Below are 24179 nucleotides of genomic sequence, written 5' to 3'. Positions count from 1 at the left end.
CTGAAATATCAACAACCTTGCCACAATTGTGGACTGTGCCTTTCATTTCACTGGCTATCAATCAATAGCAGAGGAATAGCTATACTGCTGACATTCATAAACACATAAGTTAACAATAAGTGCTGTCACTCATATTTATTATAACAGTGACTCTGACCACTTCTAATGCACTGTGCCACAGCAGTTCGACAGAACGCACTGAGTATCTATGCAGGTATTCAAGAGCCAAAAAAATTATAATACAGAAAGACTCAACATTCATATACTTCATACAAAGTACATACAATATGTAGAAGCATTCGCTTTTTGGTCATTTAGTGTCAGTATGCCTCAGACATGAAGCCAAGTACACCCACACCACACACTGTTTTACAGGGGAATAATTTAAACAGGATTGAGAACATACTCAGTACATAGTATGAAGAGCGTCCAGCAAGATAAACAGGAAGTAGAAAACACCGAGGTATACTTTCCCACCAAGTATCAAGGAGACATACATAGCCTCATAATTTATATTTATACTATAGTATAAATATAAATTATGAGGCTCTGTATGTGTCCTTGATACTGTATTTAAATATATTTATAAATATATATATATATATATATATATAAACACTGATGCACATGTGGAAATAAATAAAAAGATACACACACACATACATACGTAGATAATTAAATTAATTACTGACACAATCTTCTGTCTCTGCCCACCACTAGGAGGCTCCGAAGGGCCATTAGCAGAGCTGAGTGCGTAAACTGAGTAATCTGAGGTGCCAGACACTGGCAATGGCAGGGCTGCACCAGGGGTAATGCACTGGATCTGACAACAGCAGGGGAAAAAACACACCAAGCCTCTGAATTAATCGCCCCAGTGCTTATTAAAATTCATCAAGGCTCTGCATGCCCCTGTTCCCCCCACTCCACACACACATACCCTGCATTTGCTGCCACAGTCAACTCCACTCAGTGAGAGAGAGAAAGAGTGGGTAGATGGAGAGAGCAGAGAGAGCTGGTGGGGGTAGATGCAAAAACGCAAAGGCAGATGAATCCTTTCTGAAGCTCGATGCCGTGCGGACAGAACGTGCCGGTTTTCATACATGTTTTCCATGTGACGTTGTGAAAAACCAGCAGCAACAGGGTCCCAGCATCCAGGATTCCCTAACCCGTAGAACCGCATTATGCATCTACTCTGCACCATGACCTGACTGCCTGTCTTGTACACAGCAGCAGTGTTGGCATTAGGACAGGACAAGATGGAGAGATGCTGGGGTAAGGGGGAGGTCAGATGGGGGTGACCCCGGCAGGGCAGGGAGCCACCATCTGGGCATCGGCTTTCTCCAAAATGGAAATCTGGGTGAGGGTGACACGGTGGCGCGTGGGGCTCAGCCGGTTCTGTGTGTGCCACTTGTAAAGCCGCCGCTTCAGCTCTGCCTGTACCTGTCCAGCCAAAGAGGACACACACAGATACACACACACACACACTCCTGTCAGAGTGATGGGTACGACAGCTGATCAGATATTAATATTTGAACTTGACAGGTCTCGCCTGAGATATTAAAAAAAAAAACTCTCCACATTTTTACCAATGGCCCATTTTGCTGCTACACTCACATGTATGACTGCTTATTATAATTCCAGACACCTTAACCAGATTAAACAGCACTAGAGTTCAAACTGCACACTGAAAAACTTTATTTTCAAGATGTTTAGGACATTACACCTTTTCTCCTATTCAATCACTCTGTTTCAACCAACCTCAACCTGTTTTTTAATGATGAAATGCTGCCTAATGATTATGTGATTGGGGAAGACCACCTCTATTCTACATTATGTTTATCATACTGATTAGATAACTGTATTTTATTGATGATCATCTCCTAAGGCAAGGTTTTCTCCATGTCAAATCATGTTTATTGAACAAAGAGACATCCCTTGTAACAGAAGGACTACATGAAGAATCAACAGATATTGTACCCTGGCAGCACAAGTGTGTGGGTGTGTGTTATTATTTTTTAACTATGGGGAGACACAGGGCCAAAGTTATCCAATGATGCATTGAGTAAATAATACATTAAAACATGTGCCTCTTGGCAGAGAGGAGCCCTACTGCACAGCGGTTGTTTTATTCCCTGTTATGATCAAGTCTCAGATGAAAGACAATGACACAAATTATGCCGGTACAGACAGGAAGGGAGGACTTGGCACACCACTGATGAAGAGACACTCACCTCGCCATTCAGGAAGCAGTACAGTAGAGCCACAACAAAACCCTAAAAATTAGCGAAAGAGAAAATGTAATTTATTACACAGACTAAGTGGGTTCCCATTAAAGCTGTAACTCAGTAATAAAAAACTCTGGTTTTATTTTACGATCCTTTTATCGTGGAAATAAACAATACCTTCAAATAGGTACAGTGGGAATGCTCTAAAAATGTCTCAAATGTTTATTTCGGGCATCAGCAGAAGAGTATTCTTGAAGAGAGACTTCTGCCTACGCAGAACCCTATGTTACTCCTGAGGCACCATATTGGGCTCTGTGAGACCCAACTGGCACCAAATATGGCCATGGGCAACCACTGAGGAGCCCAGTGACGCATCAGCATCATGCTCCTCTTTACCTGGAAGGAGCCCAGGCCGAGCTCGATGTAGAGTCTGGCCTCCCCACCCGTGTCCTCAGGGAGAAAGGCGAACACGGTGTAGTGCATGCCAAACAGCGGGATAAGAAAAAGTGTGGACTTGGCCAGCCTCCTGCAATGCAATGACATGTTCATGTTAAAATATGGATGATTGATGTTCACTCCACCCAACCCAACTGCTGCCGTGCCACTCAAAGGTGCGCTCCGCGATTCTAGTCACTTTTGTCGGATTCAGCTGAGTTCAGTCCGTTCAGTGTGTGCACCTAAAAAAATCCTCAGGAGTTTATAAACGTTTGTAAATGGTAAACAAACACAGTGGCATGGACCGAGCCAAAAAAATATTCCATCCAATCAACACAACGCATCAGGAGAACGGAGGGTTTGATTAGCTGTTGAGCTCAAAACCGTTTACCCTCATCCACTGAATCTGTGATCAGGGTGTGTATCACTGAGCCCTTGGATATTACAGGCACACATGTCAAGCTGAAACCCCTGCAGGTCATAGATCTTTGCTAATGCTGTTAGACTGCTCTAAATGGACATTCTAATGGCCATTTCTGGAGAATTCACTTCTGGCGTCTAGCGTTGTTGTGTCCGGTGAAAGGTGAGGCTGTTTTTAGAGGCTCATCTTGAAAAAAAGCAGGACATCTTAACCTGAGGGGACTGACAACCAAAGACTTCACAGCGGCAAAATCACAGCCCTCAAGTTATGCACTCTAAATAACATCAGCATCCTGTTCTGGTTAAGCTCCTCTCTCCTCATGTGCTGCAAAAACCACTGCAGTACGACTTTATTTCAACAGCTTGTTTTCAGTCAACTGTGTTTACAACGAGGAATCCGAATAGGCTGAAAAATGCGCTAAACTATCTAAATAAGGTACATGATACGGTGCCAGTATCTCTTTAAGCACCAATTTTAAGCATCAATAACAACCATAAGATGTGTTTGTGCACTTTCTAGTATAAATGGAAATAAACCTCATTTTGATTCCTAGCAAAGCAGGAAGTTCTGTTCACAGAAGAACGTTGTTCACATCTGTTCTGCTCATGCAAATTCAGTTAGAACAAGGGTTGGGGTTTAAGTGAGGTAAGATGTACAGTTACAGTCAGGTTAGTGTTAGAGTTAGCTGACAGTAATTTGACAAGTAGTTGAGCATGAGAGTTAATGAGAGGTAGACCCCCACAGGACTGAAAATATGAGACCTAAGTGCATGAGAATCATGCCAAACATCAGCATCCAGGCCTGGTTCTCCTCTCCTCTCTACAGCACAATGTGATGACAGCATTGAGACTCGGCAGCAGGGATTAAATTAGAAACATTAACTGTTAGGAGTGCACATGGATCACTGTCAATTTACTCTAATTGCACGCGCCTCACTTCAGCATGTGTACTCGACCATAACCATGCCTAGAGAGGAAGGAAGAGTTTAAACAGTGTGTAACTGACAAAGGCCATAGGTTTGACCTGCAGATGGATGGATGGGCCACTGGGCATTCACAGATTAGTAATGCCCTATCGCTGTCATGTGTCTAGTCAAGACAGCAGAACACTGTAATTATAGCATCTTCTCCACATGCTTGACAGATCAGATTGAAAAGGTGCAGCCAGCCTTTACTGATTAACCATCAGACCCTGACCAACACATCTGTGCCAAAGCCTTTAGAGAGAAAAAGGTTAAACTGCACTCTATAATCCACATTTATAATAAAGTAGATGGTAAAGCTTCAATGTATCTTCAAGATGAACTTTATTATCATCAGAGTAGATAGTAAACTGGTGAGCTTTCACACTTTCACACCTGCGATTTGGTCCTATTTTATTTAGATAGCTATTTTTTCACACCCATCTCAACTGTGATAAATAAATGATTAAAGCATGAATGGAACACAGGTGCTAGACTTGGGAGTGAGGTGAAGGTTAGGGTAGCACAACTTCACATGTGATAGTTTCTAAAACATTCTAATTTCAACATCAGAATGAAGAACAGCCAGCGCCCAGCACAAGGTCGAACTGCTGCTCTTCTGGAGCATAGAAGTTTCCATGACAACTCACATGAAGTTTCCAGTATCACTGCCTCCCACAGCCGGGGACCTGAGCTTCTGCACCAGGATCCGCATCACATTCACGAAGATGAGGAAGTTCACCTGTACACAGAGGGCGGAGAAGGGGCTGATTCAGCTGTTTATGGTGCAGCATTACAGTTTGAATGAAATCACACCCATCTGCATTCACTAGGACAATACACCCCAATAGAAGTAATTTTTGAAATCTATGTATTCACATACCCACATTAACATCTACAAATCCTGAATCCTTAATTGTACCAGGATACAGGACGTCTGTTTGGTTGTTCAGAGTCAAATTCATCATTTTATATGTTTGTTTCACAAAACATTTGCCAGTGCTTAAATTACAGCACTGATATTGAACAAATGAAAGCAACACACACAACCTTGTAGTGCTTCCAATGCTAATGACATGAATGACTTACTAGCAGTGAGGCAGTTATTGGACCCTTAATGATCCACCAGATGAAAGGATTTTCTGTGTCATCCCAGCATCTGCACATACACATTAATATGTAATGTACGCAAGAAAGACTCACATGCAAAAATGTTCTGCTGTTCAATCCATTTATTACTATAAATCAGACGTACCCTCTGTTGTCGTAGAAGTTTCTTGATATGACCCAGATGGTTAGCACTATGGATGGAACACCTGGAGAAAAAATAGCATTTTCCTGTACGGGTAACTATCATTCACAATACTTACTCTGCACCCTGATAAAATGTTGTTATCAGCCTGTAAAGCAAGACACATATTAAACTCATATTTCACACTGAGAGCTGGTCCAAGCAGAAGCCTAACAGGACTGAAAGCGTTTATTGTGTGTAAGAACACTAGCATCTCAGTCCTACTGGTGATGGGATTATCCTGCTGTGCTCAACGTTTGTATTTTTCATTGAAATTGCTTTTCTGCACAACAGCTGTGTCCACTCAGAAGACAGGTGTGTGTGTGTGTGTGTGTGTGTGTGTGTTTGTGGGTGGGTGGCTGCTGCCACCACCTACCCCATCCGGTGAAGATGTACCACCAGAAGTACTTGCTCTGCGAGACAAAGGTCAGCGCCAGGAGGCTCTGCAGGTAGACGCCCTCCACCAGCAGCCAGAAGTAGTTGGCCAGGATGCAAAACTGGAAGAAGGCCACGGCAGACTTACACGCAATCTAAAGGGGAAGAGGATGGAGCAGAATCATGTAATCTGTGTTATAGGTAAACCATGGAAGAAGGAAACAGCAGATTTACAGACAATCTGAAGGGAGAGAATGGTGCTGAATCATGTAATCTGTGTTACAGGCAGGACATGGTAGAAGGCCAGGACAGACTCAAACCTCTTAGACTTAGAAAAACTAACATGGATTCACAGAATAGGTATTGTGAGACATACTTCACCCCAACCTGTAGCATCAAGCATGGGATACAGATGAGTAAAAAAATGAGGCTAAAAAACAGAATTGCTTGCACTAGTTTCTAGCATGCTAAAAATGATTAGGCATTGAGAAGTGAAGTTGAACAACCCTGAACCTGCTGGGCAGATTCGATATTCCAAGTAATAATAATAATAATAATGCATTTTATTTGTATAGCACACTTTCACAAACAAAGATGTCTCAAGGTGCTTAACAGGGTCACAATAGCAAATTAAAACAGTGCATTCAAAAACAATACAGAAAAAACCCAAGTGATTGCATCTGTTTGTAAAGCAATAATTTGATGAGATTAAGAAGAAATTAATTTATTAATTTGTGTTCTCAATCTCTTTTATAAATATAGCTTATACAGTATATAAATACATATATCTTATATTTTATGTTTACTGTCTATATAACATTTACATTACAATCAAGACAAATGTGTAGAGCAAATGTAGTTTGTCTTAGTCCCAATTGCCTGTGATAAATTATTCCTTTTTGATTTTTCCCTTTGAAGTTAATATGAGACTAGGGTTGTATTTTATGAAGAAAGAATAACCACACATTCGGCTATAATATTCTGGTCAGTATTTCCATAACTTGCATCTTTCCCGTGTTTGGTAGCAAAATACTTAAGGCATACAAGAGCTGCACAAGCACTACGATGTATCACTTCTGTAGAGGTGCCAATACTTAACAATCCCATGCAAGTGGAATAGCAGTACACTTCATCATGCATATATTTACATAGACCTCTATAGTACTTTTTTCAATCCGAGTCGCCTATTTTACTTTTGACAGTGAAAGCACCTCAGGCTTTGTCTCTGAGTGTCTGGATTAATAAAACAGAAATAAACCCTGCAGTTGTGATAAAAACATTTCAAAAACTGAAGTCAATATTATTACAGTAATCCTTTAAAATCCCATTCTATGGAATATCCTTCTTTCTGAAGAACGCTGGGAGCACTGTAGGGGTTGCTTGGCAACAGGGAATGCTTTTCTTCATAACTATTTCTGCTGGTCTGAGTCTGCCACTGGCGGAAATTACAAGTCAAACATTGTCGTCTCTCACATACTGTATTTATTTCATATTTATAGAACTGTGGTTCAAGAGTAAAATCACACTCAAAGTCACGCTGTTATACTGCGAGAGATGGGCAAAAATACATCAAAATGTATTTTGATACAAATTACAAAATACCCCTCAAATAAATGTATCAAAATAAAATACAAAATACTGTTGCCAGAAAATGTAACAAAATACAATACATGTATTTTGTATTTTTTAAATACAGGAAATACTTTTTCTGAATTTTCAGTTTTGTCACAATTTGGTATAGCAGAACATTCAGGTAGTTACCACGGGCCCAGGTGCAGCCTCTTGTGACGGGCCCTTGTCAGTGTTGTAAGGCAGTGGTTTCCCAAACATTTGAGTCCCGTATCCTTTTTTTCATGTTTGTAACCGCCGCCACCACGCCCACTCCCCCCGCACACATATTCCGCCTATTACACCTGTCAGTGTAATTTTTTCACTGAATATAGGTATACATCAGTATTTTTTGCAATGCGACATGGCTATTCAGACTATTTAGATTGACATGAATATGTCTATGGGCCCTGGCTACGGGGCTATATCATGTACACAAAGGGTTATGAGTGGGTATGTAAGTGTATGAATGTGTGTGTCTGTGAGTGAGTGCAAGTGTGTGTGTGTGTGTGTGTGTGTTTACTCTTACTGTTGACATGAAGCAGTGATCCAGCGTTTCGTCAGTGAAAAGCACAGCGTCTTTGATAAAAACCGCAGTGGCCCTCAGGATGAAGGAGGCGAAGAGGTTGATGTGGATGTAGTTTCTGGTGCAGTGGAACTTCCTGTCAAGGCCAGCAGGTCAACCATGTTACGTCAACGTGAATTATAACCAACCACACAGCTCCAAAATACAAACACCTCTATCCACTTGGTGTTTCTGATCAGTACATCTGGCAAACAACTGTACATCCATTACTAACAAATTGGAACAAATTGGGGAAGATTGTTAAAACCTGTGGAAAAATCATTGGCAAGCAACAGGTAGACATGTACCAATTGTATCTGACCAGATTACAACAGAAGGCAGATAAGGTTTGCATGGACACAACCCATCCACTCTCAGTGGAATTCATGCCGCTCCCTTCTGGTCGTAGATACAGATACCCTAACGTCAGGACCAACAGAGCAAAAAACTCTTTCATTCCAATGGCAATAACCCAATTAAATAAGATGGGGGGAGAAGTACGACTAGAACAATATTAGACTTATTTATGACACATAGGCTTCTAGGGTAGTGCAATATACTTTTTACTGTATTTTATTACTGATGTGCGTATGATGTATTGCACAAATACTCCTTCTTACTGTACTGTTCACTGTATTATATTTATTAACGCGTGTATGTTATGTGTATGTTTATGTGTTAGATATATAGTGCTGGAAATGTCTGGTTCAATGTCTGTTTGTATATATGTCAGTGTCTGTACCGTAAAACAAATTGCCTCTCGGGGACATTAAAGTTTTCTAAGTCTAAGTCTAAGTCTAAAATATTGCACCTTAAAAGCACATTTTTAAATAGTTTTTTTTCCTTTGTTGCACTCTAAATTCCTTTGTAAACTCTAAATCAAAATTTATTCCAATATTCATTGCTGAATTAGTACACCTTGGAAGCATATTTCAAGATGTTTTTGCTTCATTTGCTTTGGTTTGTCTCCTCTAGTTTCCACAAAATTCAAATTTCTGGAGGCAGATGAACATAGGTGAATCAGTCCTGTCCAATAAAAGTCACATCTCAGTAGTCCGCTGCTATCGAGCGCCTGGGTTCATGCATTAATAAACAACTAGTTAAAGCACTGAATACAGTCATAATGGTGCCATTTTCACCTGAACGCAGCAAACACGAATATAGCCGAGATGAGAGAGACGAGGGAGGTGGCGTATCCTGCTGTGTAGACCCGTCTGAAAGTGGAAAAGTAGCTCATCTGAAACACACACACACACACACACAAAACCCGCGGTCTAGATCAGCTCTCCGGCCGAGTATTTCCCCAGTGTTGTGACTTTCCATGTTCAACATTACCATCCTAATGAGTATGCCTGGACTCAGTGAAGCTTTTCTTATTCAGAGAACCGTCAGCCAATGTTGACCTCCAAATCCTTGCCAATGAATTAAACATGAACTTCTAGATGAGTTCACTGTGAAGAAACCCCCTCTTCGCTGCATGCTGAGATAGAAGTGGCCCACAGCAAAGGGCAAGTTCAATCCATTACGAAACCTATGACACTGCCGAAGGCTAGACAACCCACGTGAACACATAACACGTCAAATATACTACAGTTTATGCCGTAGTGTAGTGGTCTTAGCACATCACTATTTCAGTAATATTGGGTATTGTGTATTATACTTTAAACCTATTTCTTTAACATTCTTTTCTTTGCTATAGCATATTGTTGTAATTACTCCACAACAACATATTAACGCAAGGAACCTTGGTATTCTGTAGAACAAAAAGGTATTTACTGTGGTGTTCTAGAGTTTTCTACTGATTTCTATTTTTAATAAAAGTATAAAGGGACTGTGGGTGAACATACTTCATATTCAGGCTCGTCTCCAAAGTCGCAGGCCACATTATATGCAGGATGTACATCACTCCAGCCATCCTTAGTACAGTTTCTAAACACATACCCTGCGGAAGACGAGGAGATTGTCAGCATAAAAACACACACTCAGAAACACACACACACACAAATACACAGACACACACACATGAACGCACACACATACACACGCACGAACCCACACATACACAGACACACACACACACACAACACCTCTAGCCTCCCAACTCCTGCGCAGTGTTAAGCAATGGCAGTGTATCAAAACCATGTCTGAGCAACAGCCTTTAACCACCAGACAGCTCAAGAGTTGTGCAACCCTGACAGACTGTACAGCTGTTCACTGCAGGGGTTTCTCCTCCAGCTGTTCTGTTTACTGTTTGCATTCTCAAAGTCTGAGACTCGAGCTGCCCCAGAACCACCTGACGACTGCAAACAAGTGTTTAGATCACAGTTCGAGCTGAAAATAACATGTAAGACATGACCCTTCATTCTGCACGCAGCTGCTCATTTTTTTGCATTCAGAGCTTTCCCATGGATTTGGTCATGGCGACAGAAATAGAAGCCCAGATTTAAACAAAGATACACTAATCCCATATCTCCCAAGGTTTTAGGAGAAAAAAAGTAATCAAAGAAGGGTGATAAACAAGCCTGTCCCAGGAGATGCACATTTCTTTTTTTCTGTCCGAGCATACACACAAAAAACATACTTAGTGGCCCTTGGAGCTGCTGCTCTGTAATCGCAAGGATTTCCTAATTGGATTTTCAAATATGAAAAAAAAAAAAAAGATTCAGTAATACAGTGTTTACACATTGTGGTCAGACATCATTTATGTGGTAATGAGGATATAATGTGTTTCTATTTTGGTGTATGTTTCCTTCGTTCTGTCCTCTCACAAATCATCTGTCTATGAATATCAGCCGTTAATCATCCATCAGAGAGAAGCAGACCCTTGCTAAGCTCCACGGGAGCTTTTCAGGGGATGGGTCCTATGAGTATTCACCTAAATTCACCTTGGAATTCAGTGCTTTTCCTGGGGCTTTCATGATTTTTTTTAGCTATACAAAAACCCCTGGGTGAGGTGGGAGCTGTAAAATGATTTAGACCCACAAAATAAAAATGTATGTGTGAACTGCTAAAATGTCCAAAGGCATGCTTACTTAAAAAAAAAAAAAAACTCTGGCAAAATGTCATGTTCCAGCATATCTAAAGGCAATGATAAAAAGGAAAAGCAGGTCAAATCCAGTCCAATATCAGGGCTGGCTGCCTTGCTATGTCTCTGGGGCCTCTGTGTCTTTCTGGCTCTGTATCACACACAGACACAGCCCATAGACAACTGACCCGTAGAATATGTAAACCAGGACCCTTTGGATCAGAACCCGTGACTGCCAGTCTCACATAAACACCCTCCACCACACACACAGCAGGGAATGCATATAACATACACCCCCAACCCCCATATCCCACCGCCCCCAGCCCCCTGCAACACCACAACCTTCTGCGTGTTAATAGTCGTCCCTTCTCCATGCAAAATCGCAATTCTGCCTAACAGTGATGTCATGACAGCAGCAGAGGTGTCACACAGGGCCCATAATGAACATGCATGAGCTAGGAGTCGATGGTGTTGAGTGATCTGTGTCAGAGGTGTCTGTTAGGATTACTCGCTAACCTTAACAACCAAACAACACATACATGACTACAGTTTGTCATGATATCAACAGGCATTCTGACTTGTTATTCGTTTGGTGTAAGTCCATAGTCCAACAGGTATCAGTGCATGTTATACACATATTTGAACTCTTAAATTGTCACTGTGATATCATTAAAAATGCCATGTTGAATTGATAAAAGCCCAGTACAGCTCAAGCCACCTAAGTGTAATCATTGCTGTGGTCTTAACATTATTTAACATGTCGGCCTACAAGTCCATTAAACACGCATGAAAGGAAGCTACAGAAGATTTCTTTGAGGGAAATAGATAATCCAAATACATCAACGTTGTGTTCAAAGCATTTTCTCCAAAAATAGCGAAATGATGGCAAAACAGTCCCAGCCACACTCCAAAAGAAGAATGGGAGAAAAGCATTCATCACACAATGACAATTCTTTAAATGGAGTGACTTGTGATCATTTCATATTCAGGACACAGCAATCTTCAGGAAAATAATTAAAATGTCAGGACATAGCAAAGACGTCCATTAAATGATGTTTTGTAAACAAAGTTCGGGAGGAGCCTACCAGAATACTTGACATCATTCAACTCACTCCACTCTATTCACCTCCTTTTCACTAGTAAATCTAAACTCACATTACTCCATAAGGGGTGTCAGCACACACAATCTCAGCTATGGGCATTCCAGGACCATGGCCAGCTACCAAGCCAAACATGTATTCTTATCAGGCACTCTAAATCAAGCATTCTGAAGGGCTAACCAGTGAAACACAGGTAGTATTTAATATCCAGAGCTAAATAAGTCATCCTAAATGGCAAATAAACAGCAAATAATATTAGGAAACTTGGGAAACTATCAGATGACTTGTTTCGGGGTCTACTTCTATTAATTCCCTTTTTGCGCTTCCAAGTTCAACACAAACCAAGTGACATGTGAACCATGCAGGACAGAGAGAGGTGTGTGACCATGAAAAGTGAATATCAGCAAAGGAATAAGCAATTACATATTTAATGAAAAGTAAAAACGAAACAAATATTTTACGGAATTATCCCATTTGTAGACAGAGAAATTGCACTCCTTCTCACTTGAGTGATGTTAGGCTATTAGAATGGTAAATGGGAGAACGACATGTGGTCTAAACTGAGTGAGTATGTGAGTATTTGTTGAGCATTAAGGCCCCAATGAATGATTATTCCTATCTCATATTCATATATTGAGGATTATTTTATTCACTGACTTGTGTGGTGTTGAGCATGGTTGAGCATTTGGCCTACAAAGCCATTTAGCAAATTTTTTGTTGTGTTAAATGATCGTACAATTCAGTAACCAAGTGGCTAATGTTATGCTGTCCAACTGTGTAGAGAGAAGATTAGATGTGCCTTCCAGACGTTGAAAACTAAGATTCAGGTTACATTTACAGACGAAATGGCAGAACACCTTCCTCTAACAAAATGTCCATCCTACCTTTTTGATCAGACTGATCGGACTGCTTGGAGGCGCTTAGGTCTGTGCGTATGTAATGAAATGACAACATGATCAAGTAATCAATCAGTCATCAGAAGAGCTTTACGCGATACCCTTCTTTGCTGTGCATAAGAACCTGCAGTGCAGTGCCACCAGACCTTGTGTGTGAGTGAGGAGCGGTAGGATGTCGGCGCAGGAAAGATTGACCACCTGGCCCAGCTCTGCACGAGGCCAGCACTGGATGCCGTCCCACCCCGTCCCGCAGCCTGGACAGACAGACAGACCAACAGACAGATGCACTCAGTCCCACACTAAGGGAAAATTAAAGAAAGAAAAAACTGAACGTCATGTAGTCTTTTTATCAAACAAACTTTTTATGCCTGAAGTGACCCAATGTGATTCAAACACAATTACATCCCTATGTTTGCTTTGGCTTAGATATATATATATATTTATTATTATTATTATTTTTCCTCTGCTGAGACAAATACGAATTAACGGTAGTTAATATATATTCTGCCCTAACACTCTCCATTTCATTGGTTCTTCAATGCGTGTTTACAAATAAAATACTATTTAACAGTGACTGGTGTACTCATGCGTTTGGGTTTGTATGAGTGGGTGGGTGTTTATGGCACTGCAAGGATGTGTATTTTAGGGCTACGAGAGTGTGTTGTGTGTACGGTAGTGTAATGGTGTTTGTGTGTGTTTGTGTGGGGGGATGTGGTGAAGGGGATATCAAGATGAGGAGTATTTTTTACCACATAAAGCAGATTAATTTGCAATTATACAATCAAGTATTACCTCATATTACATTCAGTAATTTTTTCTTATAATATCCTTGCACAGGCAAGACATTAAATGCATTTAAATCTTAATAACACAAGTCAGTTCTGTCATTGTACCGTGTAGGACGTATTTTACCCCATGGGGATAGGCACGGGTTTCCCTTTTGTTCACAATGACTTTAATGGGTTGTAATTACTGAAAAACATAATGGGAGAGTCGCATCCTGTTTCCATGGTAAGGAAATAAGATTGACAATTGAGACAATACCTAAAAACAACAAAGCGAGAGAAAGAAAAGGAAAAGGAGGAAAAGGAAAGTAACCTTAGCAACCTTACGGTCCCTGACATAGAACATTCTGTCAATGGCAGCAGAGTTTTGATTTCTTAACCTCATCACACACCAAATAAGGTGACAGCCTCTGGAGAAATTAAACAAGGTGGCCATAAAGCCAATAAAGAGATATTTTTTGGACTGGAAGGAAGGATAGAAAGTGGGAAGGGGAAGCACAGAACAATTATAGTGCACTGTCTTTAAAGGGTCCCCCGGCACTGAAAATACCTGTCCCTTTCCAAATGTGGATTCTAATGACACTCTACACAGCAGATTCCAGGCTTTTCACTGAATCTGAGGGGTTTAGATAAGTATAAACAGTGTACCCAGCTCTCTTTTTCTTTCTCTGTCTTTTCCAGGCTACAGACAGCCCACACATTTATCTTTAAGATGACATGCGTCATGAGTCATGCACTTCAGTAGGAGCCCCAGCCATTCAAGGGGTTGTGACCTTGATGATTTTCCATTTAACAAAGGCTAAACATTCTCTCTAGACCTTTCACCCTTTATATAAAATGAGTACACAAATTGGCAACGGATCACAGTCCACGACAGGCCGTGTCATCACTCTATGGCTTACATAACTTAAAATCAATGGAAAAAAGTTCAACCTCTTTCAACCTAATGCATAAATTGGCTGTAGGTTACACTTAGGCTGGGATCACTTTGAAAATAACATGACTTGTACATATTTTCTAAAAATAGGTCTCATTTTATCAAAACTCTACACATAACTTATAAATCTGCAAACACAAAATGGAAAAAACACCATAAATCTCCTGCAAAATGAAAAATCTTTTTGCATCTAATGGTAAACACAACTACTAAAACGTACAAAAAACTAAATAGTTTGCTGAAAAAAGTTAATTACAGCCAACTGAAATGTATATATTGAACACATAGCTAGACCATTTGCAATTCATAGGGTTGTAACAGTCAAAGACGTTTTATAGTACAATGCATTACCAACACAGCATATCAAAGTGTCCAGTGTGACAGTTTTTTTTCTTCCTATGAATAGTTTGGTTGAGAGAAAAGCCATTGGACATTAACTGAATTTTCATTGAGCTCCCGAGGATGGCTCCTTTGAACACTTCCGGCTAATTAGGCATACTTGACACTGCACTAATGCATTAACTCCATCTTTGTGTTCCAAGAAAATGGTATCCCCTGAGTACCTACCTGTCTCGCACTCCAACACTCACATATACACACACACACACACACACACACACACACACACACACACACACACACACACACACACACACACACACACACACACACACACACACACACACACACACACACACACAAACACACACACACACACACACACACACACACACACACACACACACACACACACACACACACACACACACACACAAACACACACACACACACACACACACACACACACACACACACACACACACACACAAACACACACACACACACACACACACACACACACACACACACACACACACACACACACACAAAGAGATATAGAAACACACACAAACACACTTAGATTAGTGTTAGAAATCTAAGGCAATTAGGTCAGTCCTCAGTGCTTTCTCTATCTGTTGCAGCCTCATCCACATCCTCGTTAACAGCTTTCTATTCATAGGTCACTCGTCTTAGAGAGATCTACTGGGAAAAAAGAGTCACAGCTCATTTTAGATTAAGACTGTTTTTGTTGATTCACCTCGGAGATTAGGTGTGTCTGCTCTGAAAAGGTCCCTCTGTCTGAGGGCAGTTACCAGTGGCTAAGCTGACGCCATTGTTTTCAATTTACTCTCCATCTCTCTCTCTCTCTCTCTCTCTCTCTCTCTCTCTCTCTCTCTCGCTCTCTCTCTCTCTCTCTCTCTCCTGAACAAGAGTCTCCCTTGGTCATACCCACCCTCCGCAGTAGAGAGGAAAGGACAAGAGAAAAGATGAAGTGATTTCTTAGATAGAAAGCTGCATAAGCCGATTAATATATTATATTTGCTCATTCATGGCCAATCAAGCCAGTTTCATCATAATGGTTTCCTGCTGTTTGCATCAAAATGGCTCTTAAATAGGCCGATGAAGAGTTTAACTGCAGTAGGCTGATGCTTGGAAATTCAATAACTCAATTCATATACCGGGCATGAATGAGATTTTACACTAAACAGGTTGTCTGTGGCTACTGTACAGCATTAGGAGAACATGGCCCCAAAGCAAATTACCATTTGGGGCATTAACGCACACAACAGCAACATTTTACATGTGCAAACCTCTGAAGTATGTTATTCTATTTCTGTCATGTAGACATTTCACTTATTCTAACCACTTGTGTTTTGAAAGCCATACAGACACTTATTTAACATTCAGTAACATTAATGTTTAAACAAAGACACAGCAGAACGTTCAACCCATCCTAGAACATGATCAAAACGGTGGCTTGTTTAGAGGAAGATGACTTTAGGCCCTAAAGCAGCAGCACCAGAATCCGAACAAGGCAAGGGATTCTAAGATGCGTGTCATGTGAGCGGTACGTGTGAGATGGGTACCCACCCATCGATTCATTCTGGTTCTGTGACTCTGTCCGTTGGATTTGGATGCAGGCCTCCTGAGCTTTCATATGTTCAGAAATTATGGCACAGTCAGTATGGATGGAATATGCCTGCAGGTGTCAAAATCAAACAGCAGTCTTAAGACCCAGCTCAAAACCTTTTTTTGTTAAAGAGTGTCTCTGTGTGTGTGTGTGTGTGGGTGGGTGCATGCATCTGTGTTATTAGTACATACATGTACTGTATGTACTGTACGTGTGTGCACATCTTTGGACATATACTACGGGCTAGAGTGTATGTGTGTTTTACTCCGGCCTCACATTCTGTCATGCACTATAACCATTTCTCTGTACCACTTAGTGTGTGTGTGTGTCTACGTGTCCATTAGTGTTATTCGTGTCGTATGCCCTTCCAATATGGTAATGTATTTCATAGCCACATACACAAGAACTGAATAACAACTTCGTTTTAAATCATTTTAGTAGACTGTAGAAAATAACTACACAGCAAATATTCATAACCAAATCACCAAACACTGATATAAGTAATAAAGTGCACATTAATCTGAGCGCTGGTTAGCAATGAACCATCGCACTTATTCACATAAATTAGGCTACCTAAATTATTTCAGGAAAATGCCTCAGCTGATTCTTATTGTAGACTACCCTACCGAAACTGCAAAAAATGTGCTGCGAAACTGCCAACTTACCGTTCCGAAGAAAGTTACCAATATCCACAGACGAAAGGTATCCATAACAAAATGCTTAAAAAGACCGAACAAGTCAACTCCAAGGTCCAATTAGACAGGTGGAAATAGTATTAAATACACAACAGAAAAACAATGTCCTTTTCTCTGAAGAATTTAAGATGATAAACAAGAGTTTCCATACAGACCGTAAAAGAGAAATGTCCCAACCACGGAGCTTTTCCAGCCTTTGATGTCATAGTCTTTTCCGTTTAAGTCGCTCATTTTCCCCAAAGCATTTAGAAACCCTAAGTGGTAAAATGTCGACACGCAGTGGCAGACATCTATGCAATTATTTACCAAATTAATGAATGTCAGCATCGGCACGGAAATCACACCGAGACTCCGCGTCAAGGCAAGCAGCTCGCGCCCTACTGTTTATTTTCAAATGAACATTGGTCCCCCTCTGACACCACAGAGGCAGTGTGCCTTACGTAAGCACAAGGCTGTAAGACAAGGTTTTAAAGAGGATGCCGTCAAAAAATTATGCAAACAGAAACAGCTCCCTCATAAGATCCTATTAGGCCTGACATTTAAAGATCCTGCCAAAGGTTCTTCAAAACCATGGCCCTTGACAAACATACATCTAAACTTAATTTAGATTCCAGTTACTCACTCTAACGACACTCACACTGCTGTGTGGTCAGCTAAAAATATGACAAACATGATAATACACCTTTGTTATTACCTACATCTAGCATATCAAAGAAAAGCCATACATTTTGCTTAACTGCTTACGTTAAATTATAACAAATCCAGAGTTTCAAACTCTTATTGGATATCTATTCAATTCTTTCTTTAATTTTAAAATGTACTTCCATTGATTTCACCTAATGTTCTACCTGAAAAGGGAGAAATATTTTTCGTCAGTATTTTGCCTCATTTATTCCTTGTTATACTCTCATTTATTATACATCATAAGAATCTTCCTGCCTGGTCACCTGGGATAACGTCTGTCGTGAGGAGGGCTCGTCTTTGGCAGTGTTAAAAGACTGCCCTCTCCACATATCCTCTGCTGCCAAAGGACATTATCAACATACAACATACATGGATAATTAATGCAATCGCCTTTCTGTACCGTTTCATCAATGCACAGGACCATAATTAATTTCAGCAGGCAAATCTAATGTTCGCTCCACTGCTAGATGCTGACTGAAGCATGTTTAAGCGCTGTGCTAAGAGAGACAAAGCCAAGAAGGATACAGATGGCAAAAATCTCCTTTCAGCCATGAGACGTGCCTGACCCTCCCCACTTGTCCACTTGTCTTTCCAGCATCCCTCAGTCATACACAAAGTCTGTTTGTGTATCAGATCAGAATTGATTGTGTGACATTTCATGTCAACTGACACAGGAAATGAAGGGAATGGGTAAATGTTCTCTTTGATTTCAGATTGTATCAAGCTGATGTTATCAATTCACTTTAGACATTGAAGGAAAGTTGAATTAGAGAGAAGCAGGAGAGAGATGTCAGTTTAATAGCTTGGAAATGTTCATATTCATAACCATAGTCTGCAGACTTAGATTTATCACAGAGTAGACTGTAATTATTGTGTCAGTCTGTGTCCTCCCTGGGAACCTGGGTGTCAACATCAAACTGGTTTGCCATTAGAATGACAGTAAAACCTTGAATTTGCAAGATGTTAAATACAAGATGATACCGTTGATAACTGTTAAGGACAGATTTTCTTATAACTTCACTTAAGTTTGTGAAATTAAACTCATCAGTTAATGACTAAGTCAATAAGTATTCGTAAGTCAATACGTTTTCAGGAAAGTAAAATCATCCGGGTGAACTCATTTTTGTTGCAAATTGAATCTTATGCAAGATGAACTCCATATTGACTCAGTAACAGATGGCAAAGTGACAGGTGCATATTTTACATCACATTAAATTCACAATCTTGAATGTGCGTTGTGATAAATTGTAGCAAGAGAGTTTGATTAAATAACTTTTTAATGGAAGATGGGGCAGTTTACATTGATGATGGAGGAGACAGTTTTTACGGATTGTGACCTTTGCAGGGGGAGATTAAATGTCTTCTGCAGCCCTTTTACTGAATATGGACCAACAGGGTGGATTCTGTCTGTTTCCCATCGGCATTGAGCACATTCTGCCACATCATTAACTGAGCTGACACAAGATAGTAAAACATTTCTTGGCCATTTCCTCAAGGAGGATGCGACAGAAGAGACAGATTAGGTCATATATCTACTGGCATTCACCTCGCCCTCCATATTCGCCCAATAAAAAACAAAAATCTTGCAGTGAGCCTCTTGCTCTGCAGGTCATTGGTTAGTTTGTAACAACTGGATAACAAAACGGTCCACTTAATACAAAAGTTTCAATAGGTTATCATGTGCATTTTTTCAATTACATGTATACATTATGTTTCATGTGTTTAAGAGATAAAGGTTAAAGGTCAGGTATTTAGCAGATGCAGCATGTGGGAATCAACAACGGATCAACTCCTTAGAAGGCAGCGTCGCTAACCACTGTACCACCAACCCCCTACATATTTACACATGACATTTTATGTAAATTTATTTATTCATGATAAGAACAGGTAGAAATTTTGTTTGTGTATGTATGTGGCTGGCATGGTCTTTTTGGTTGACAGTATAGTCAAAAGTTGTTATTGAGAGTTTGGCGTTAGATTTGTTCCTTTTTAGTTCTACATGCAGAATATTACTGCCTTTAAGATGTTCATTACTCCAGTCGTCAGTTCAAGTCTGCAGAACTCACATCCAAAGTCAGGCCTGCAAAATCACCTTTCCCACCTCTCAATATACAGCCGCGGAAAAAATTAAGAGACCACTTCAAAATTATCAGTTTCTCTGGTTTTACTATTTATTGGTATGTGTTAAAGTAAAATGTACATTTTTGTTTTATTCTATAACCTACTGGCAACATTCCAACCAAATTTCAAATAAAAATATTGTCATTTAGATCATTTATTTGCAGAAAAATGACAATTGGTCAAAATAGCAAAAAAGATGCAGTGTCTTCAGATCTCGAATAATGCAAAGAAAACAAGCTCATATTCATTTTTGAACTACACAATACTAATGCTTTAACTTAGGAAGAGTTCAGAAATCAATATTTGGTGGAATAACCTTGATTTAAAATCACAATTTTCATGTGTCTTGGCATGCTCTCCACCAGTCTTTCACATTGCCGTTGGGTGACTTTATGCTACTCCTGGCGCAAGAATTCAAGCAGCTCGGCTTCTTTTCATGGCTTGTGACCATCCATCTTCCTCTTGATCACATTTCAGAGGTTTTTTTATGGGATTCAGGTCTCGAAATTGGGCTGGCCATGACAGGGCCCTGATCTGGTGATACTCCATCCACACCTTTACTGGCCTGGCTGTGTGGCATGGAGCATTGCCCTGCTGAAAAAAACACTTCTCAGAGTTGGGGAACATTGTCAGAGCAAAAGGAAGCAAGTTTTTCTTCCGGGACAACGTTGTACTTTGCCTGGCTGAGGTTTGTAAAAGACCATAAGGATTGAACCAAAGCAGACTGGAGGGTCTCCTAGTTCGTCTTCTCTGATGAGTCCAATTTTCAGCTTTGCCCAACACATGGTCGTCTGATGGTTAGACGGAGACCTGGAGAGGCCTACAAGCCACAGAGTCTTGCACCTACTGTGAAATTGGACTCATCAGAGAAGACGAACTAGGAGACCCTCCAGTCCGCTTTGGTTCAATCCTTATGGTCTTTTACAAACCTCAGCCAGGCAAAGTACAACGTTGTCCCGGAAGAAAAACTTGCTTCCTTTTGCTCTGACAATGTTCCCCAACTCTGAGAAGTGTTTTTTCCAGCAGGGCAATGCTCCATGCCACACAGCCAGGCCAGTAAAGGTGTGGATGGAGTATCACCAGATCAGGGCCCTGTCATGGCCAGCCCAATTTCGAGACCTGAATCCCATAAAAAAACCTCTGAAATGTGATCAAGAGGAAGATGGATGGTCACAAGCCATGAAAAGAAGCCGAGCTGCTTGAATTCTTGCGCCAGGAGTAGCATAAAGTCACCCAACGGCAATGTGAAAGACTGGTGGAGAGCATGCCAAGACACATGAAAATTGTGATTTTAAATCAAGGTTATTCCACCAAATATTGATTTCTGAACTCTTCCTAAGTTAAAGCATTAGTATTGTGTAGTTTAAAAATGAATATGAGCTTGTTTTCTTTGCATTATTCGAGATCTGAAGACACTGCATCTTTTTTGCTATTTTGACCAATTGTCATTTTTCTGCAAATAAATGATCTAAATGACAATATTTTTATTTGAAATTTGGTAGGAATGTTGCCAGTAGGTTATAGAATAAAACAAAAATGTACAATTTACTTTAACACATACCAATAAATAGTAAAACCAGAGAAACTGATAATTTTGAAGTGGTCTCTTAATTTTTTCCGCGGCTGTATATAGCACCAATAACAGTCTCAAAGCTTTTTATAGAGCCCAGAGGCTGAACCCCCAAGAGCAAGCTGTAAGCCGATTGTGGCAAGGAAAAAGTCCCTTTTAACCGAGAGAAACCTTGAGCAGAAGAGAAGAGAGTAAAAGAGAAGAGAGAATCAGAGCGGCAGATACATTTGTATACATGCAGCATATACATACAAGATTACATGATACATACAGGTTTACATGATACATACAAGATTGTATATACATGATACATACAGGATAACACGATACATACAAGATTGAGAGTGCATTAAAATGGAGAGCCAGCATTCTAAGTATCTGTTGTAGAACAGCTTAATGGTGGTTCATAACACATATTGAGGGTCGTTATGTACTCCCAGGATTCTTAAGTCTCAGTTTTTGAAAACTCTTAATGCAATTCACAAAACTGCACACACAAAGTGCAAAACACCACAAATCTCCTGCAAATGAAACATTGCATTCAAAACACAAATAATCCTTTTTCAAAATCCAATTTTCGTGTCAAATGGTAAACAAAACTACTCATATGGTTAGACTACTGTGATACATCGTACAACATTCCTGTCTTTGTTTGGCTAAAGTCTTTTTCAGTTACAGTGTTACAGTACATTTCACAGAGCATTCTCACCAAATAGGTTACAATAGACTGTATATGTATAAATGTACAAATGGACTTTTTTTTACAAATTTCAGTACTTTTTCAGTTTTCCAAAACATTGTGTGGCATACACACATTTCCAGTGCTAGAAGGTACAAAATACAAAACAGTTTGCCTTAAATAAAAGTTAATTTCAGCGAACTTTACATTTCTTTCAGTAGTCAACACATAAATGCTAGACCAAACACGGTTTACAGTACAGTGTTTTGCCTAAACAGCATTTAAAAATGTTCAGCATGGAAACACATCATGCACAATATTTTACAGTAGGCTTTGTAAGAAGTATAGAAAAACAATATGGATCCTTTTTACATGATTATTTATATAAAATTACACTGTGTGAATGGACTGGGGGTCTTGTCACAGCAACTCATCAACATCACAACCATTTTAAAGGGCAGGGCACTTTGAGGGCTGATCATTGTGTCTTAGAAGTGAACTATGCGCGTAATATTTTAATGTTATTATTGTTGTGTTATTGTTTTATGAAATTAAAGATGGAGGCTTATTTTTTAGAATAAGTTTGTGGTTTTGCAGATTTGGAGTGGGACTGTGCTGTGTGAGTGACTTTGTGTAAAATCTTTGTGTAATCAGTATAAACATTTTTTTTACCATGGGTTTAACTAATGCAACACCCAAATCAATTTGATCTGGAGGGTCATGTTCATCTTTTTCATGCAAATGTAGCAATGATAATAGTTTTTTTTCTACATGCGAACAGCTTGACAGGAAAGCTATTAATTGGACATTATTTGAATTTAATTGAGCACCAGAGGGTGGCTCATTTGAATGTAATTCCAATGGCACTGAAACAAGGCAGTGCAAACTGAGGTGGCTGGATCATTGTAATCATATTAGCAAAGAAATAGGTAGTTAGGCTGGAAATACGAATGTGTGTGTGATGCATTGTAGGTAATGAGTATCATTATTTTGGATGCAATTGTGAGGTGGGAATGGGTAGCAGGAAGCAGAGAGAGTGTAAAGTGAGAGAGGAAAGGATGACATGATGAGAGAATGGAACAAAGTACTCTAATAGATTGTGTTATATACGTACGTACATATATATATATGTATATGTAAACGTAGGTATAATGAGGGAGAACAATGGTCATTGTCATCAGCATTTGAGCAAAAGTCTTTAGCGAGAGAGAACATTGACAAGTTAGCACACAATTTAAAATGGCGTTTTACAGTAGCCAGACATCAGACAGATGGCAGAGAAAGGAGGAATGCGAAATTGTACGGCATGACACAAGAGGTCCTTGGCAGCCTAGGCCTATGGCAACATAACGGGATGGTGCATAATGGTCTAACAACACCACTTTTTGGCTAGCAGTTGCCAGGTTGCTGGAAGTATTTTGTTTACAGTGTTTGTTCCCAAGGCCTTCTGTTGAGTCTCATTTCCAGTGCCTTACTCAAGCTGAATATAAAACATATGTCAGACCATGTTCCCTATAGCTATCTCAAACATTCTGGATAGCCACTCAGTTCCACAGACAGCTGCTATCTTCATTTTGCCTTGTAAGGACCTAGAGGTTGTCTGGTTAGTTTCGTTTTTTTATGAGGTAAGAGGAAACATCCTGTCCATTTCTATTTTACAGGCTACTCCAAATGTTCTTAAAAATGTAGAACAGGAAATTTAGCTTGAACTTGAGCAGATAGAAAAAAAAAAACAGTATATAACTTGATCATGTTGCTCTGCTATGACATCTGGTGATGTTACTGACTTTAGGTTTGAGCTAAGACTAAATTTAGCAAGAAACTGAAATCATTC

At 40.0% G+C, this 24179-nt stretch overlaps 1 protein-coding gene across 1 annotated transcript; it reads right to left on the bottom strand.

The window, feature by feature from the left end:
* Positions 1 to 1284: 1284 nt before the first annotated feature.
* Positions 1285 to 19533, bottom strand: ghrhra (growth hormone releasing hormone receptor a; the record flags this gene model as incomplete). Its single annotated transcript, XM_080836169.1, has 13 exons — positions 1285 to 1440; positions 2232 to 2273; positions 2622 to 2751; positions 4693 to 4784; positions 5132 to 5201; positions 5298 to 5358; positions 5710 to 5863; positions 7846 to 7978; positions 9021 to 9118; positions 9729 to 9823; positions 13049 to 13156; positions 16557 to 16665; positions 19522 to 19533. The coding sequence occupies 13 exons, from the start codon at positions 19531 to 19533 to the stop codon at positions 1285 to 1287; spliced, it is 1260 nt and encodes a 419-aa protein (XP_080692295.1).
* Positions 19534 to 24179: the final 4646 nt, after the last annotated feature.

This window comes from Sprattus sprattus (genome assembly GCF_963457725.1).
Source record: "Sprattus sprattus genome assembly, chromosome: 4".
NCBI lineage: Eukaryota > Metazoa > Chordata > Actinopteri > Clupeiformes > Clupeidae > Sprattus > Sprattus sprattus.
Note: the sequence above shows the minus strand (reverse complement) of the source record. Positions and strands in the feature narration are given on the sequence as shown.